Source organism: Gobio gobio, assembly GCF_949357685.1.
Source record: "Gobio gobio genome assembly, chromosome: 16".
In the NCBI taxonomy this organism is placed as follows: domain Eukaryota; kingdom Metazoa; phylum Chordata; class Actinopteri; order Cypriniformes; family Gobionidae; genus Gobio; species Gobio gobio.
The window spans coordinates 1,671,771-1,687,212 of NC_137109.1; the positions used below are offsets into that span (position 1 = coordinate 1,671,771).

At 36.2% G+C, this 15,442-nt stretch overlaps 2 protein-coding genes across 3 annotated transcripts in view; both read right to left on the minus strand.

Moving 5' to 3' along the window:
* Positions 1-15,442, minus strand: part of LOC307139813 (NACHT, LRR and PYD domains-containing protein 12-like) — a 133,156-nt gene that overhangs the window by 98,360 nt on the left and 19,354 nt on the right. For both annotated transcript variants that reach the window (XM_079838919.1, XM_079838920.1), the window contains exons 3-7: positions 7,705-7,809; positions 7,334-7,418; positions 6,868-7,063; positions 4,949-6,773; positions 1,100-1,270 (exon numbers count right to left, since the gene is read on the minus strand). In XM_079838919.1, coding sequence (XP_079695045.1) covers positions 1,100-1,270; positions 4,949-6,773; positions 6,868-7,063; positions 7,334-7,418; positions 7,705-7,809 — 2,382 coding nt within the window. The remainder of the gene's footprint in view (positions 1-1,099; positions 1,271-4,948; positions 6,774-6,867; positions 7,064-7,333; positions 7,419-7,704; positions 7,810-15,442) is intronic.
* The window catches only part of LOC307139811 (uncharacterized protein), a 283,388-nt gene that overhangs the window by 97,464 nt on the left and 170,482 nt on the right, over positions 1-15,442 (minus strand). The window lies entirely within an intron of this gene.

Consider the following 15,442-nt stretch of genomic DNA (forward strand, 5'->3'; position numbering starts at 1 on the left):
TTTATAACAAGAAATAAAAAACAGTACTGATTCACGAAAATGTGCTAAATTAAAAAAATATAAATATGAATATTAAAATAAGAAGTTCTAATAGAACAAATTTTTCAGAAAATAATTTAAACATTAAAATATTACAGGTCAAATTTGTTTCCTTATCTATAACCTAGAAACATGCATGTACATATCATAGGTAACACTATGCAAGTCCCTATGCAACAAGGATGTGTTCGCTTACATGAACTATATGCATTATGCAAACATTTTTATAGCATTTAATATGAGCAATATTGTACCTTGATCATTCATGTTAGTTCATAGTGCATAACCAAGGTTACCAGATAAAATAAAAATTCAAACTCAATTTAATGTTGAAATTAACATAATAACAATAAACAATACTTCCACATCATTTATTAACCTTAGTTAATGTTACAAATGGAATCTTCTTGCAGTGTTACCATTTCATACAAATCCAAACAGTCTGCTTTTTTAGAAGGAGATTATCTAATACAAAACAAATGCGTTTCTGCTTTATATTTCTGTCGGCAGCATGACATTTAATATTCGCAACATTTGGGTCGGACTTGCGTGTGTTTTTAATCACATTGTTTTAACTGCTTGAGGTACTGCTAATTCTTTTCAGCTGCTTTAATTTTTTTCTGCTGTTCTTTACCTGTTAATGCAGCATCTAATCAAGAAATGAATTACTTTATAATGATTTGGCAACAAGTACTGTAGTGTTCAGTATTCATACCGTTTCGCTGTCTGTGTTTTAAACGCGCATTTGATGTGTTAGCGCTCTCTGCGCAGCGTGTGCTTTCCGTGCAGCGAGCAGACTCACGTGTGAATGTAAACACAAGGCGTCAGTGAGTTTTCGACTCTATAGGCCGCTCTCGTGCTATATACTGCCAGAGACCTTCTCAGAGCTCTTGTACTGTGTAATGACAGCGCACCCTTCTCAGCCGCTCCAGCAACGAACGCATCACGGAAAAACTATCGGTGTGGATTTTTGCCGATAACCGATTGTTCCACCAATCAACTATCAGTGCCGATTAAACGGCAAAAACGATGAATCGGTCGACCTCTAATCACAACTTACCTCAGTATCTCCAATTTACACGTTATATTCTTCAGTCCAGAGCAGAGTAGCTTTACTCCTGAATCCTGCAGATTATTATTGTTCATGTTCAGCTCTTTCAGATTGGTATCCGATCCAAGAACTGTAGCCAGAGCTGAACAGCTTTTGTCTGTTAAGTTACAATCATTTAGCCTACAAGACATAAATTACACCACAGAATTAGGTGTAACATTTTTATATACAAATATTAAATATATTTCTGCCTTAAATTATTACATTGTTTATCAATACATTGTTAGCTAACCGTGTAAATGTTCTAATCTGAAATCCATAACTTGCACACAGTCTCCTCTGATAACAAATCACTCTAAATTGTAATGTATATGCATGCATTTTCTGTAAAGCTGCTTTGAAACGATGCATATTGTGAAAAGCACTATACAAATAAATGTGAATTGAATACTTTGCATTATTTTATATATTTATATATTTGTTTATTCATTATATATTTTTATATTTTCTTAAAATGTTTTATATATAGCAAAACAATTAACGCAGCATCCGTTTTTTTGCTTTTAAACCATTCAAGCATGACAAGACAAAGAGAACTCGCCTGTAAATGTCCTGACACACACACGACACAGAAAGACGTGCGCCAGTATCGAGTTCTCTTTCACGCTTGAACAAACAATAACAAACAGATTTATGCCAAAATGTCCGTTTTGTCTAGTGCTAACTTTGTTTACAAAAAACATGATGAAAAATGTTTGTTGATGACCTTTATTTCTATGACTAAGTCAAGACGAAGACGAGATGACACAAACGTCCTTAAATGATAACTATGACTATATCAACATGCAATATCATTAACTAAAATGTAGTTTAGAGCAGGGGTTTTCAAACTTTGTCATGTCAAGGACCCCCAAATATGATAAACCTTGTATGAGGGACCCCCTTCCTAAAATCCATCTACATATTTGTATGTATGAAAAAATATAGAGATAAATAGTAGGCTAAGTTAGAGTAAGACATTATAAATACAACATATTGTTTCGAAAACTTAAATTTGCTATACTTAATGTTGGATGTATAAACCCGAAGAAGAACATTTTTCAATTTAAACTTATTTTTATAAGCAACTTTCACAATAAGTGTATGTAAGCAGCATCCGTACTGCGTTAAGGATACTGCCTTACAACCCCAGTGAGCAAGATAAAGGGGACTATAGTGATAAAAACTCACTAGAAAGATACAAAGCAAACATATACAATTCTGGAAAGTGGCCATACGGCAATAGAGGAGATAAATATTTAGAAATAAAATGGGTAGAATGTTCAGTAGACTTTATTCATTTTTGCTTTGTCTTTTTATTCTCTGAAATTTTCAGGGGACCCCTTAGAACCTTCTGGAGGACCCCTGGGGGTCCCCGGACCCCAGTGTGAAAACCCCTGGTTTAGAGAATAAAAACTTGACCAAAATCACTTTGTTTTTTTGTCGGGGGAAAACAAAGGAGTGTTCGAGCGTTCATGCTTGCAGTTGCCAGATTTAAATTATTTAAATCCCCCCAATCAGCGCTTTTCTATCCGGGGTTTTCTTAAACGTTGCAATCTGACAACCCTGATTCAAGCTATCAAAGCTTCTCAGTGATGAACTGTAAAACATCCAAGCAGGGATCTCTTGATTATTTGTGATTACTCTGTGTGACAAAGTCTATTTTGCTGTTGTTTTAATAGAAAAACATTAAATGAATGTGAAATTTCACGGTTTTAAAATTCTAGATAAGTTTCTTATTTTTCCATTAAGCCTATGTGATAAATATCCTATAAAAAATAATTAAACTAGATGAGGTAAAATAAACCATGCGTATAGGTCAACATTCCATTGAGTTGTGTTTATAGGTGAAAGTGCAACAATAAATATATTTCTCAAACGACAACAATAGTTGTAAATTATAATCTTGCGCGGATTATCAGTGCAATGTAACAAAAATGTGAACATTTTCATTGATGAAAACTAGACTAAAATGCTCAGACATTTAATCGACTATAACGTGACTAAACAAAAAAAGGACACGGTTGACTAAATATGATAAAAACTAAAAACCACATTTAAAAAGGACTAAGACGAGACTAATTTAAAGAATAGCTGACGAAATTAACACTAGTTTTGTCTAATCTATATTTAATTTATAAATTATGCAGTTAAGACTGTAAAGTGTTTTATATTCAATTTCTGTACATTTCCTACCTGTTAGACAGGAAGACCACAGGTAAATATGACATTTATAATAATGGATTTATGTGAAGATTGTTTTCAGTTCAATTAAATAAAAAAAATTTTTTTAAAGCCCAATAAAAGCCTAAACAATTAAATTATACTGTAATGTTGAATGTTAATAATTAATGTTTAAAAAAAAAAATTTTCATAGAGACATCAGTGTTAGTGGCAGTGATACAGGCCTTCATTCATAATAAGATGCAATTACAACAAATGTCTTGGTTTAGGTGGTATCTATCTAGACGCACTCAGCGTATTCAATTCAAATGTTTTAGATCAAGAGCCTCTACAGTCACCACTGGTGTTCCCCAGGGTTCTGTCTTGGGCCCACTTCATTTCATTATTTATATGCTTCCACTTGGTTATACTTATTTATGGTATACATTTCATCAATTTCTCTTGTGGTACCTCAGATTCGACTAACTACCATGGGTGCCAGATCTTTTACTTAGTAACTCGGATGCTTTTAATTGCGATTAATCCAAGGGTGAGCTACACTGGATCAAAAATAATATATTGGAAATGCTAGTTTTTGTCAGTGACAAATTTGCTAGATAAAATGAAGCGTGCTTGAATAAAAATATTTTTTGTTCAGATTTATAGCTCAGATGACAATGATACATTAGTCTTGAGGTGGAGATTCTGGGGGTTTAATGATTTCAGCATTGAAGTTATGGAAGAGCATATGTGCTTTATAGCAGAAGTTGAAGAGAACTACATAGTGAACATAACTGTAAACCAATGTGTTATATGACAGCAACACTGTTGTGCTTCATCCTCTGCTCAATAAACCATATAAAACCTTTTGTATCGTTTGTGATATACTGTATGAATGTCTAAGACCTCTAAATGATCATCAATATGATCAACACTTTAGTGAAAATACTGAAAAACTGCTACCTGCCTTCTATCGTCTGATTGATTGTTTACTTTTTTTTAGCAAATAAAAGGCCTTTTAGTTTAATTCTTTAAATGTCCCGCCTTCAGGTCAAGGTTCACATGTCTTTTTGCAGTGAAATCATTACTAATTTAAGTAAACCTATGGCTGTGTCTGAAATCGCCCCCTAGTCCCTTAAATAGGGCACTATTTGAAGGGACAGCCATTTGTAGTGGTGTCTGAAACCATAGTGGACATTATCGCGTGCACTCTTTCAATCCCACAATTCACTGCAATAATGAGTGTACAACTAATGTATGCTCAAAAGCTAGAAAATAGCCATAATGAATGTTTGAGTCGTGTGTCGAATTAATTATTGTCTTTTATCTTCTGATTAATTATTAAAATGTCCCACCTTCAGGTCAACTTTTTTGTTTTAGAAAAACCATGTTAAAATGTATACATTAAATAGGATTCAACAGGCTTTTGATTAACGTTTATCTATGAATCTCTCAATCATCTTTGTATTGCATTGCATTATGTTTAAATACAGTTAAAACTACAGAACTGAAACTAGGTTTAGCATTTAAAATGTTTAGCATTTAAAATGTGGTTTTATCTGGAGATTTAGAATGACAACTGATAATATATGTATTTTAAATAGTCTGTTATAGCCTGGATGAGACCAAAACATGACAAAACATTATTTGACTTACAGAGCTCTTCTGGAGGTTTTGATGACTGCTGATAATCTAATGAGACACTCGTCTGATTTCTTGAATTTCTGAAGCTCAAACTCCTCCAGCTCTTCCTCTGATGTCATCAACACAAAGGCCACAGCAGACCACTGGGCAGGTGAAAGGTCAGATGAGAGACTTCCTTTGCTAAGGTGGGTCTGGATCTCTTTCACCAGAGTTTGGTCGTTCAGTTCATTCAGACAGTAGAACAGATTGATGGATCTCTCTGCAGGCAGATTATCGTCTAATTTCTGCTTGATGTACTGAACTATTTCCTTGTTGATCTGGTCATTGTCGTCTTGCTGTGTTATCAGTCCTCGTAAGAGTTGTAGATTGGACTGGAGTGACAGACCGAGGAGGAAGCGAAGGAAAAGGTCCAGGTGTCCATTCTCACTCTTGAGCGCCTTGTCCACTGCAGTCTTGAGAAAATCAATCATGGTTTCATTTGTGTTTTCCTGTTCTGTAGACACATCAAACACACTTGTCTTGTTGATGTCTAGAAACAGATGTGCATAAATGGCTGCAATAAACTCCTGCACGCTCAAGTGAACAAAGCAGTACATGGTGCCAAGAGTGATCCCTGTTTCCTCCTTAAAGATCTGCGTACACATGCCTGAGTACACTGATGCCTTATAGACGTCAATACCACAGGCTTCCAGGTCTGTGTCATAGAAGATCAGGTTGCTTCTTTCCAGCTGAATAAATGCCAGTTTCCCCAGTGAAAGGATGGCGTCTTTATCCCAGGACACATCTGGTGCGTATTCTCCATCATACTTTCGGCGGCTCTGCTGGATCTGAAAGCGGAGAAAGTGTGTGTACATTTGTGTCAGAGTCTTGGGAGTGTCTTCAGTGTTTGATTCCTGCTGTGTTTGAGAGATCTCATCAGCCTGAGTGTTTTTCACATCATTATTTCTCTTCTCCTCCAGAATGTTCTGGAGAACAGTGGCTGAAATCCAGCAGAAGACTGGGATGTGGCACATGATAAAGAGACTCTTTGATTTTTTAACATGATCTATGATTGTGTTGGCCTGATTCTCATCCGTGAATCTTTTTTTGAAGTACTCTTGCTTTTGTACGTCACTGAATCCTCGTATCTCTGTCAGCCGTTCGATACAGTCAGGAGGAATCTTACTGGCCGCTGCTGGTCTGGTGGTAATCCAGATGAGAGCAGAAGGAAGCAGATTTCCCTTCATGAGGTTCGTCAGGAGAACATCCAGAGAGGCTGGTGATGATACATCACGCCACGTCTCATTACAGTCAAACTTCAGAGGAAGTCGACATTCGTCCAATCCATCAAGGATGAACAGGACTTTGAATTGATTCCTTCTTGTAAGGTTCAGTCCTTTTGTCTCTGGGAAAAATTGAGTTAAAAGATCCATCAAACTTAGTTTTTCTTTCTCCTTTAAATTCATCTCTCTGAATGGAAGAGGAAATATGAAGCTGAAATCTTGATTCTCTTTTCCTTCAGCCCAGTCCAGAACAAACTTTTGCACAGAGACTGATTTTCCGATGCCAGCGACTCCTTTTGTCAGAACAGTTCGGATCTCCTCGTCTTGTTCAGATGCTTCAAACAAATGTGTGCAGTCCACCTGTATCTCTTGAGATTCATGATGCCTGGAAGCAACTTCAATCTGTCTTACCTCATGTTCAGTATTGACCTGTTCACTGCCACCCTGAGTGATATAGAGATCTGTGTAGATGTTATTCAGAAGTGTGGAGTCGCCTTGCTTCCCAATTCCTTCAAACACACATTGATACTTCTTCTTTAGGCCACACTTTAGCTGATGAATGAAGAACAGCTCATCTAAACACAGGAACAGAAAACAGATAGTTTTAGTCTTAATCTTCTCTCCTACATTTATAAGTGTCAATCTGACAGATGGTCATGAGTCTCAGACCTTCTAGAGCATCAGCAGCTTCATCTTGCTTCATCTCTCTCAGGTAATGTAGTGTGAGATCAAGAGCTGCTGCTTTGATACTGCATCTATTCTCATTAAAGTCCTTCACAAAGGATTCTGTGTTCTCTTTTTGTAATATTTTCTTAAACTTTTTCAGTTCATTCTTCAGAAACGTGATCATTTTGTTCTCAAGATCCTAAAAACAATGCAAGAAAAATTAGAGAGAGAACACAATTTAACCAGATCCACATCAATTTTTGGTCAAAAATATTTACTCAGTAATTAAAAATATTTGTAATAGAAACCAGTTAAAAACCAAATACGTCAATTGGCTGCCATTTAACACATAAAAGTACAAAAATAACCTTTTCTAACATGTTGATTATCATTTTATTGGTTCTTAAAATTAAGAAATGTTGTTCAGTTTGTTAAAATTATAAACATGTATGAAAATGTGTTTTCCTACCTGGAAGATCCCGAGGAGATTGTGTTTGAAACTCTCGGGTTTCCTGTGAGTCTGAACTTCTGAGTCTAATGTCTCAAATTGAAGCCTGTTAACCAATAAAATAAAATATTGTTAAAATAAATACAACATTTATTGTTCAAGAAAAATATTAGAGAATTATTTGTATTTTAATATGTTTTGCAGCAGTTATGTCAGCATACCGAAATTATTTTTTTAATAATTAAAATAAATTTTTAATTAATTTTGCTGATGCTCCCTTTAGGTTTTTATAGCACTGCTGTTTGTAAATTGGAACGATATTTGATCAATAAAGTTTCATGATAAATATTTTCTAACAGTGTGTGACCAACAATAAGAAACACATGAAATACCTTTTGTTAGTTGATGGTTTTCTCTCACTGAAGTATGGTCCATCATCTTTTGAGTGGTCACTCTTCACAGACACAGAGCTGGACAAATGTGAGCCTGATCTTACACTAATGACACACAGAGCAGAAAGATAAAACACGTCACTATAGGAGATACTTCAGGTTTCATGTTTAATTAAGCCCAGTTTAACACAAATTAATTCCTGATCTGAGACCTGAATAACTGATTAATTAAATCTGAACAAATTAAATCTGCAGAGTAAACAAACACTGTTGATCACAGTAACCAGATGACTAACGTACAGACTAATGTATGTACAGTGGGGCAAAAAAGTATTTAGTCAGCCACCAATTGTGCAAGTTCTCCCACTTAAAAAGATGAGAGAGGCCTGTAATTTTCATCATAGGTACATAGACATGTGCCGGTATACGGGAATATACGATATACCGCAATAATGAACATGCACAATATTGTTATCGTGGGCACTTCAAAATACTGTGAATAATTATTTATTACGAATTATTCAGATTTTTAGAATGCATTTTAAGAATACTTTACCCATCAACCGTTTAAAATGAACAAAACGTCAAAGAGGAACGCGCACTGATGTAAATAGACCGTGCATGAGCCGAGCACATGGCGGAACGAGTGAAGGAAATGCGCTGAAGTGCACATTCACTCTCTGACAGCAGAGGGCGCTGACAGAACAGCAGAAATGCAGCCGTTTCCCTGGTAACCCTCGTAAACAAAACCGTGCTCGTCATCACATAACTTAACCCTCTAGGCGCCACGGTTGAGTTTACTTGACAAGATGCCGCACTGAATAAAACGGCTGATTTTGTCAAATAGGGTGTCAAATTTCATTCGACCTCCCCTCCACTAGATGTCAGACATGTCATACTTCATCCCAGACTCAAAAAAACGTCATGCTTCTATACAAAATCTTCGAGCAAGAGCGGAGCTAGTGTGCAAGTGTGCCATTTTATCAGAGCGATATTATCAACGTCAGCGAGTATTTTCATTAGATTATTATTATTTTCTAATGGCATCAATAAAGCTTACCCGAAATGAAGTGTTGGGTCTTCTATTCGCGGACCCTGATTCTGAAGGGGATTCTGAAAGTAAAACTGTAGCCCTACACCAAGCACAAACGGTGAATCCTTTGCCCAATGTAGATGGTCCTTTGCCCAATGTTAGAGGTGGGAACAATGTTTCCCGGAGTGTTCATCGCAAAGTTAGCAGGCGTGTTAGTGTTGTGGGGAATGAGGCGGGAGATTTTTATCACGCTAGCCATGAAGCTCTGTCTTCCGACCGTGTGCCTCTCCGCAATCGCGGCGACAGTTTTGTGGTGGAGACTTTGTCTAATACCGCTGGGTATGTTAGACGAGGTCGAAGTAGTCATAGGACAGTTAGGGGGCAACATGGAGGCAGGGTGGGGAGTCGCAATGACAATGACAGTAATCCGAGCAGTGCACACTCGGCGGCGCGCGCGTGCGCCAGGCAGATCTGGCCGCTCTGCTCGCAGCACGAGCAGAGGCGGTGTGACACGGGGCAGAGGGGCTATTATGCATAGTCTATCGCAAGCTGATGGGAATGCCGGCTTTGAGTATTTGGCCAATGAGGATGAGTACCAAAGTTGGATCATGCCCTTTGATCAGCCAATTGGATATCTGGGGGAAAGAGATTTTCTATCACTCTTTCTCTGTGATGATTTCTGGAATTTGCTTGTAAATGAGACAAATCGCTACGCCCATACGTTTTTAGCCTCCCATCAACTCCAGCCACACTCCAGATTTCATCAATGGTCTGACGTAACTGTCAGTGAAATGAAAGCCTTCTTTTCTCTGCATTTGAGTATGGGTCTGGTAGAGAAGTCAGAGTTAGAGGATTATTGGGCCGAATATTGGCCAACAGCAACACCTGGATTTGGCAATGTGATGTCCAGGAATAGATTTGAAATGATTTTGTCTTTCCTTCACTTCACCAATAATGAGGAGTGTGTTGACAGCGGTCAGCCAGGGTATGACAGGCTATTCAAAATACGCCCAGTCATCAATTTGGTCATCCCCCGGTTTTCAGCAAGGTATGGTCCATCTAAGCAGCTGTCATTGGATGAAATGACCATTGCGTTCAAAGGGAAATCAACCCTAAAAATCCCAAACAAACCAGACAAATATGGCTACAAAGTATTTGTTCTGAGTGAAGTCAAGTCAGGCTATGTGCTACAGTGGTCCATGTACACTGGACAAAGTAGGCCTAATGCAGGTGATTTCGGTGCTACACACCGTATTGTCCGTGAGCTGATGGCCCCGTGCACAGGGAAAGGGCATGAGGTGTACATGGACAGCTATTACACCTCGCCAGCCATAGCAGATGAGCTGGCAAGCAATTATTCAGGTTTGTGTGGGACTGTCAGCAGTAAGAGGAAGGGGATGCCAAAGGGCCTCACCCCTGAACAGTTACCATTGAGAAAGGGAGATGACCCAGTCTTCATGAGGAAGGGGAAAATGCTAGCTTGTGCGTGGCATGATACAAAGCGCCTCACAATGCTCTCTACACTGCATTCCACCACATGTGTCAGAAAGCGCATCAGGACCAAACACACTGATAGTGGCTATAGGCAGATAAATAGGCCTGTTTGTGTTGATGACTACAATTCATTTATGGGGCATTCACCAGAGAATGAAGACCTACCTCTTTCCCCATAGGTCAAGGAAATGGTACAACAGGATTTTCAATGCCATTATCAGTGTAAGCATGGTGCATGCCCACATAATTTACTGCCGCTGCACTGCTGCTCCTCACAAGCCCCTGAAAGTCTTCGTGCAGGATGTCATCGCTGCTTTACTGGAAGGCTTCTCCAGGAAAGAGAGCAACAAAGGCCGAAAGTCGTCCTCACTGGGAGACTTGCCACAGAGAATCACTGAGCGACACTTTACCTGCCAGGCTGATGGTTACCCAGATTGTGTAGTTTGTTCTTATCGGACCCGCCCTAAAGGCCGCCGTCAGACAAAATACATGTACAGGCAGTGTGGGGTGGGTCTTTGTGTTGTGCCTTGCAATGAGAGGTACCACACAATGAAACACTACAAGAAATGTCACCTGGATGGATAGGGAGTCATTATCTCTACAGCAAAAGGCCTGATACATAATTTTTGTTTTTGTTTTTTTGTCTGCCATTTATTAGTAATGATTTTCACTGCATGAAAAAAGGTGTATCCGGACCAGTATACTCCTGTATACACTGCTGAAATTCGGAAGAATCCAGGAGTATACTGGCCGGATAGGTCAAATTCCATGGATCCGTAAATATCTGTATACATCCGAAATGGTACCAAATCGGATGTATGTTGTGGCCGTATACTCCCATGCTACAGCCATTTGTTGCCATGGCAAATAATCCCATCAAGTTTTTCCCAGGAGACATTTTCACACCTCTAAACAGCTTTGCCTTCTATCCCCTATTGGTCCTTCATCTCAAACTGGATTGGTTGTTTTTTTAAAACCACTCCCAAAACCCAGACTGCTATTGGAGGACAGGACGCATTGAAAACCCATTAAAATGATTTTATTAGTTACTTCTAAGGCTAAGGGTGGGCTAGGTTTTGTAGCATAGTGACTTGATTGGTTGTAGGCCAGCTATGCAGATTTTGCTCATATATATGCAAAATCTATATATATATCCCCTCTCCCCCCCAAAAGAAAAATACACACAAAACAATTTGATAAAGTCTGAAATATTTATTAAAAAGGTATTAAAAAACATCTTAAGAGCATTATAAACAAACATTAAAACAATGGGGAAACAAATGTAACAAAATGTATTTAAAAGGGATGAAAATGTAAAGGAACAAATGTAAAAATATAAACAGTCCAAAGAACATTATAAACATACGTTAAAATGAATTGGTAAAGAAACAAAAGAAAAAAAAGTGAACAAAATGCATTTAAAAGGCCAGAGATGTAAATGAATAAAATACACAGTGTACATAAAAAGGAACATCTAAAAAAAAGGAATAAATATACAAAGTACACAATATAAAATGAGAACAATAAATTTACAAGACAAAAAAAAAGTGTATATAAAATACCCATAAATATTCCAAGTAAACAATATAACCAAGTAAAAAGAACAAAGAGCCTTATAAACATACATTAAAATGAATGGGGGAAAAGATAAGTGACACAATATGCATCTAAAGGAAGGCGACGTAAAAGGAACAACAATACAAAGCGTGGAGATCAAAAGCAACATGGACATCTAAAAAGAAACAAATATACAAAGTATAAAATATAAAACGAGACAATGAAATCTATACATTAAAAAGTGTATATAAAATATATGTAAATATTTTATATATAGGAACCAATAAAAGTATACGTATATAAACATAGGAATAAAGAAAATATAAAATGGAACAATTGAATATTAAAATTATAAATATAAAGGAATTGTGACCAACTCTAACACAATGTTGTTTGAGTTTTGAACATTTTTTCAAACTGGCACGATGGGCTGGTGATGTGATGCGTAGCGTGGGTCAGCCTAGTCTGGTTTGTAGTACCTAGCCTAACCATCCACACTGGCCTTCCATCAACAACAGCATCATCTTCATCAGACATCAGGTCTATAGTTGCGGTCTTCCACAGGTTCTGTGTTGGTTTGTGCAACCCTGGACCTGGTCTCCAGCAACTGCAAAACATGACAGTAAATTAACCACTAAAACTCAGAGAGTGGTATAGTAACATTCTGGGGGGAAAAAGCTTAACCGGTTTCTTAACTTACCCGTCTCTTTCTCTGACGGTTCTGTGTGATGTTCTTCATAGTGTTTCTTTTCTGGGCCTTTTCAGACTGAGCCAAATAATACTTCCTCAGCAAAGTCTCACAAAATAAAATACATCTTGCAACCTGCCAAATAAATCATGAATAATATATAGTTAATGCCAATAAAAGTAGGTAAAACAATTCAATTAAAATTTATTTGTATAGCACTTTTCACAATACATATCGTTTCAAAGCAACTTCACAGAAAATGCATGCGTCTACATTACAGAAAAAACAGAGAACATTAAAATAATTACAAAATTTTTAAGATTACCTTATACACATTCAGGGTCAACATCTGTAAAAGTTCTTCAGGATCATGGATCCAAAACTTCTGGATCATGAGGGGGGAAGAAACATGCACACACACAAATGAATATTAATTTGTTTGATAAAACATTAATATTAATTATCAACTTACGGACATGGACTTGCAAAACGTACTCACCAGGCCCATACAAAAACTTCACAGTAGATCCAAAATCCTGGTTTGCCTATAATTCTTCAGAGTCCAATGATGGTGGTTTCCTGTCCTCTCTGCTGAATGAGTGAACATGATCTCAGATTACTCATTACAAAGCTCCTTTACATTTTATGACAAGCTTGATCTTAAAACTAGCTGACAGTAGGGATGGGCATTATGACTATATTATTCTACATACATGAGAAATTTTATTTCACAATAACGATATCACAATATATTGATTTTATTTTGATAGATCTTTTATTAAAATGCTACAGAATAATACTGCTTTAAAAGTCTTCACTGTATTATATTCTATGAATTAATATCAATGGATTCTTAAAGAAGCAGAAGGTCTTCTCTATTCTTTTGTTGTTTGATTAAAATTATGACAGACAGCAGTTTATTAATCTGCTGCCCCTTTAAGAACGAATACACAGAATGACACGCATCCGGGATTCCCCACGTTAACTTGAACTGTTTAACTCTACTTCAGACATAACTGACTGTTTAAATCAAGTGAATACCTCACATGCGAGAGTTACTGAGATATTTGTGAACATTTTACAGAAAGATAATTGATTTCGAGATAGCATGCTGTCTGAGAGAGGCTTATTTTAACACATGCATGTCCCACTCATTATTCTACATTCATGCATGTTTCCTTGTCAAAATGTCAAAAACTTTTATTATATTCAGTGCTGCGTTATATACGCCATATTCATATTCACATTCCGCGATATAAAAAGTTAATGTTAACGTTTACTGCAAAATCGCTAACAATAGTCAGTATCAGATCGTCATAACACCCAGCCCTAGCTTAACAATATTACAACACAACAAAACACAGAATATGTAAGTTAATCGCGATTAGCATATGACTTTAATGCACTAACGTTATATCTTGATGAGCAGTAGAAAAAATATAAAGAGATTTACGTTACCTTCTGCCGTCTGTTGCCCGCCATTGGTAACTTAGTCTGTTCGTATTCATGTTTTTTCGTTCTAAGTCGACATCCCACAATCAAAATGATGTAAACAGATGTGTTTTCAGATGTAAAATGATCCACGCAATGCCATTAATGGACCGACGAAGCAGTCCTTTTGCAGATTAACTAGAAGCCGCGTCCCCGCGAGCCGCGAGCCACTCCGACGACAACGGGTGTATAATTCAAATTTAAGGCACGCACTGTCATTGGCCAGATTTCTGGATGACGTTCAGATTGACCAATCACGCTCAAAAGAACATGGAAAGACAGCATAGCCTTGCAACCATAGAAAAAAAACTTGTTTTAAACTACAGTTAGGAAATGTGTATATTTCTTTTTATTTGCTGTTATATTTAATGAATTGGTCAAGTGGTGTTTTGTGATGTGGGCAGAGGCTTGAAAGTTTCAACCTGGAGAGAAGTGCAGATTTGTACTCTTTAAAACCAATTATTGTTTGATATTTAGTTTGCTTTATAGTTTATTATATTTGTATCCAGAATTACAGTTTGAATGTAAAATTACACCTAAACTGTAAAACAGAAAATTTAAGTAAAATATCTTAATTAGTATCTTAACAGTGTTTTCTATAAAACTTTTAATGTAAATTTCTGTGAAGTTTTTGAACTTTATTTGACTTAAGATTTTTTACTTTAATTTTACGGTTTTTGTTTGGCAGCCATAGCTGCCAGTCATTTGACCGTTTTTTTAGGTTTTTATTTTTTACAGTGTAAATATAAAACTAATAAGATTTACTTTAAAATTACAAAGAATAATGTTAAATTGTTAGTATGGACATAAACCTTTAATACAATGAGCTAAATATTTTATTACAGATTATTTCTGTCATTTTACATACATTTGTATGTAATTTATGAAAACAGAAAAATAATACAGTGATGTTCCTGTATAAAAAAAATAAGAATTACTGTAATTTGTCATTAATGATATAATCCTTAAAATAACAGTCAAGTTGTTTACTTACAGATATTGTTTGTATAGATACTGTATAAATAATACAGTGATTTTCATGTATAAAAAACAGAATTACTATAATTTGTCATTAATGATAAAATAATGGTCAAGTTCTTAATTTACAGACATTGTTTGTAATTTTACATGAATTTGTATGTAATTTATGAAAACAGAAAAATACTGTTTAAATAATAGGGTAATTTCCCTGTATAAAAAATGAGAATTAGGCTACTGTAATTTGTCATTAATAATAAAATAGTCAAGTTGTTCATTTACAGATATTGTTTGTAATTTTACATTAATTTGTATGTTATTTATGAAAACAGAAAAATCATACAGTGATGTTCCTGTATAAAAAATGAGAATTACTGTAATTTGTCATTAATGATATAATCCTTAAAATAACAGTCAAGTTGTTTATTTAGATATTGTTTGTAACTGAACATCGTTTTAAACATAATTAAAAATTACAAGAAAATACTGTAAAAAAA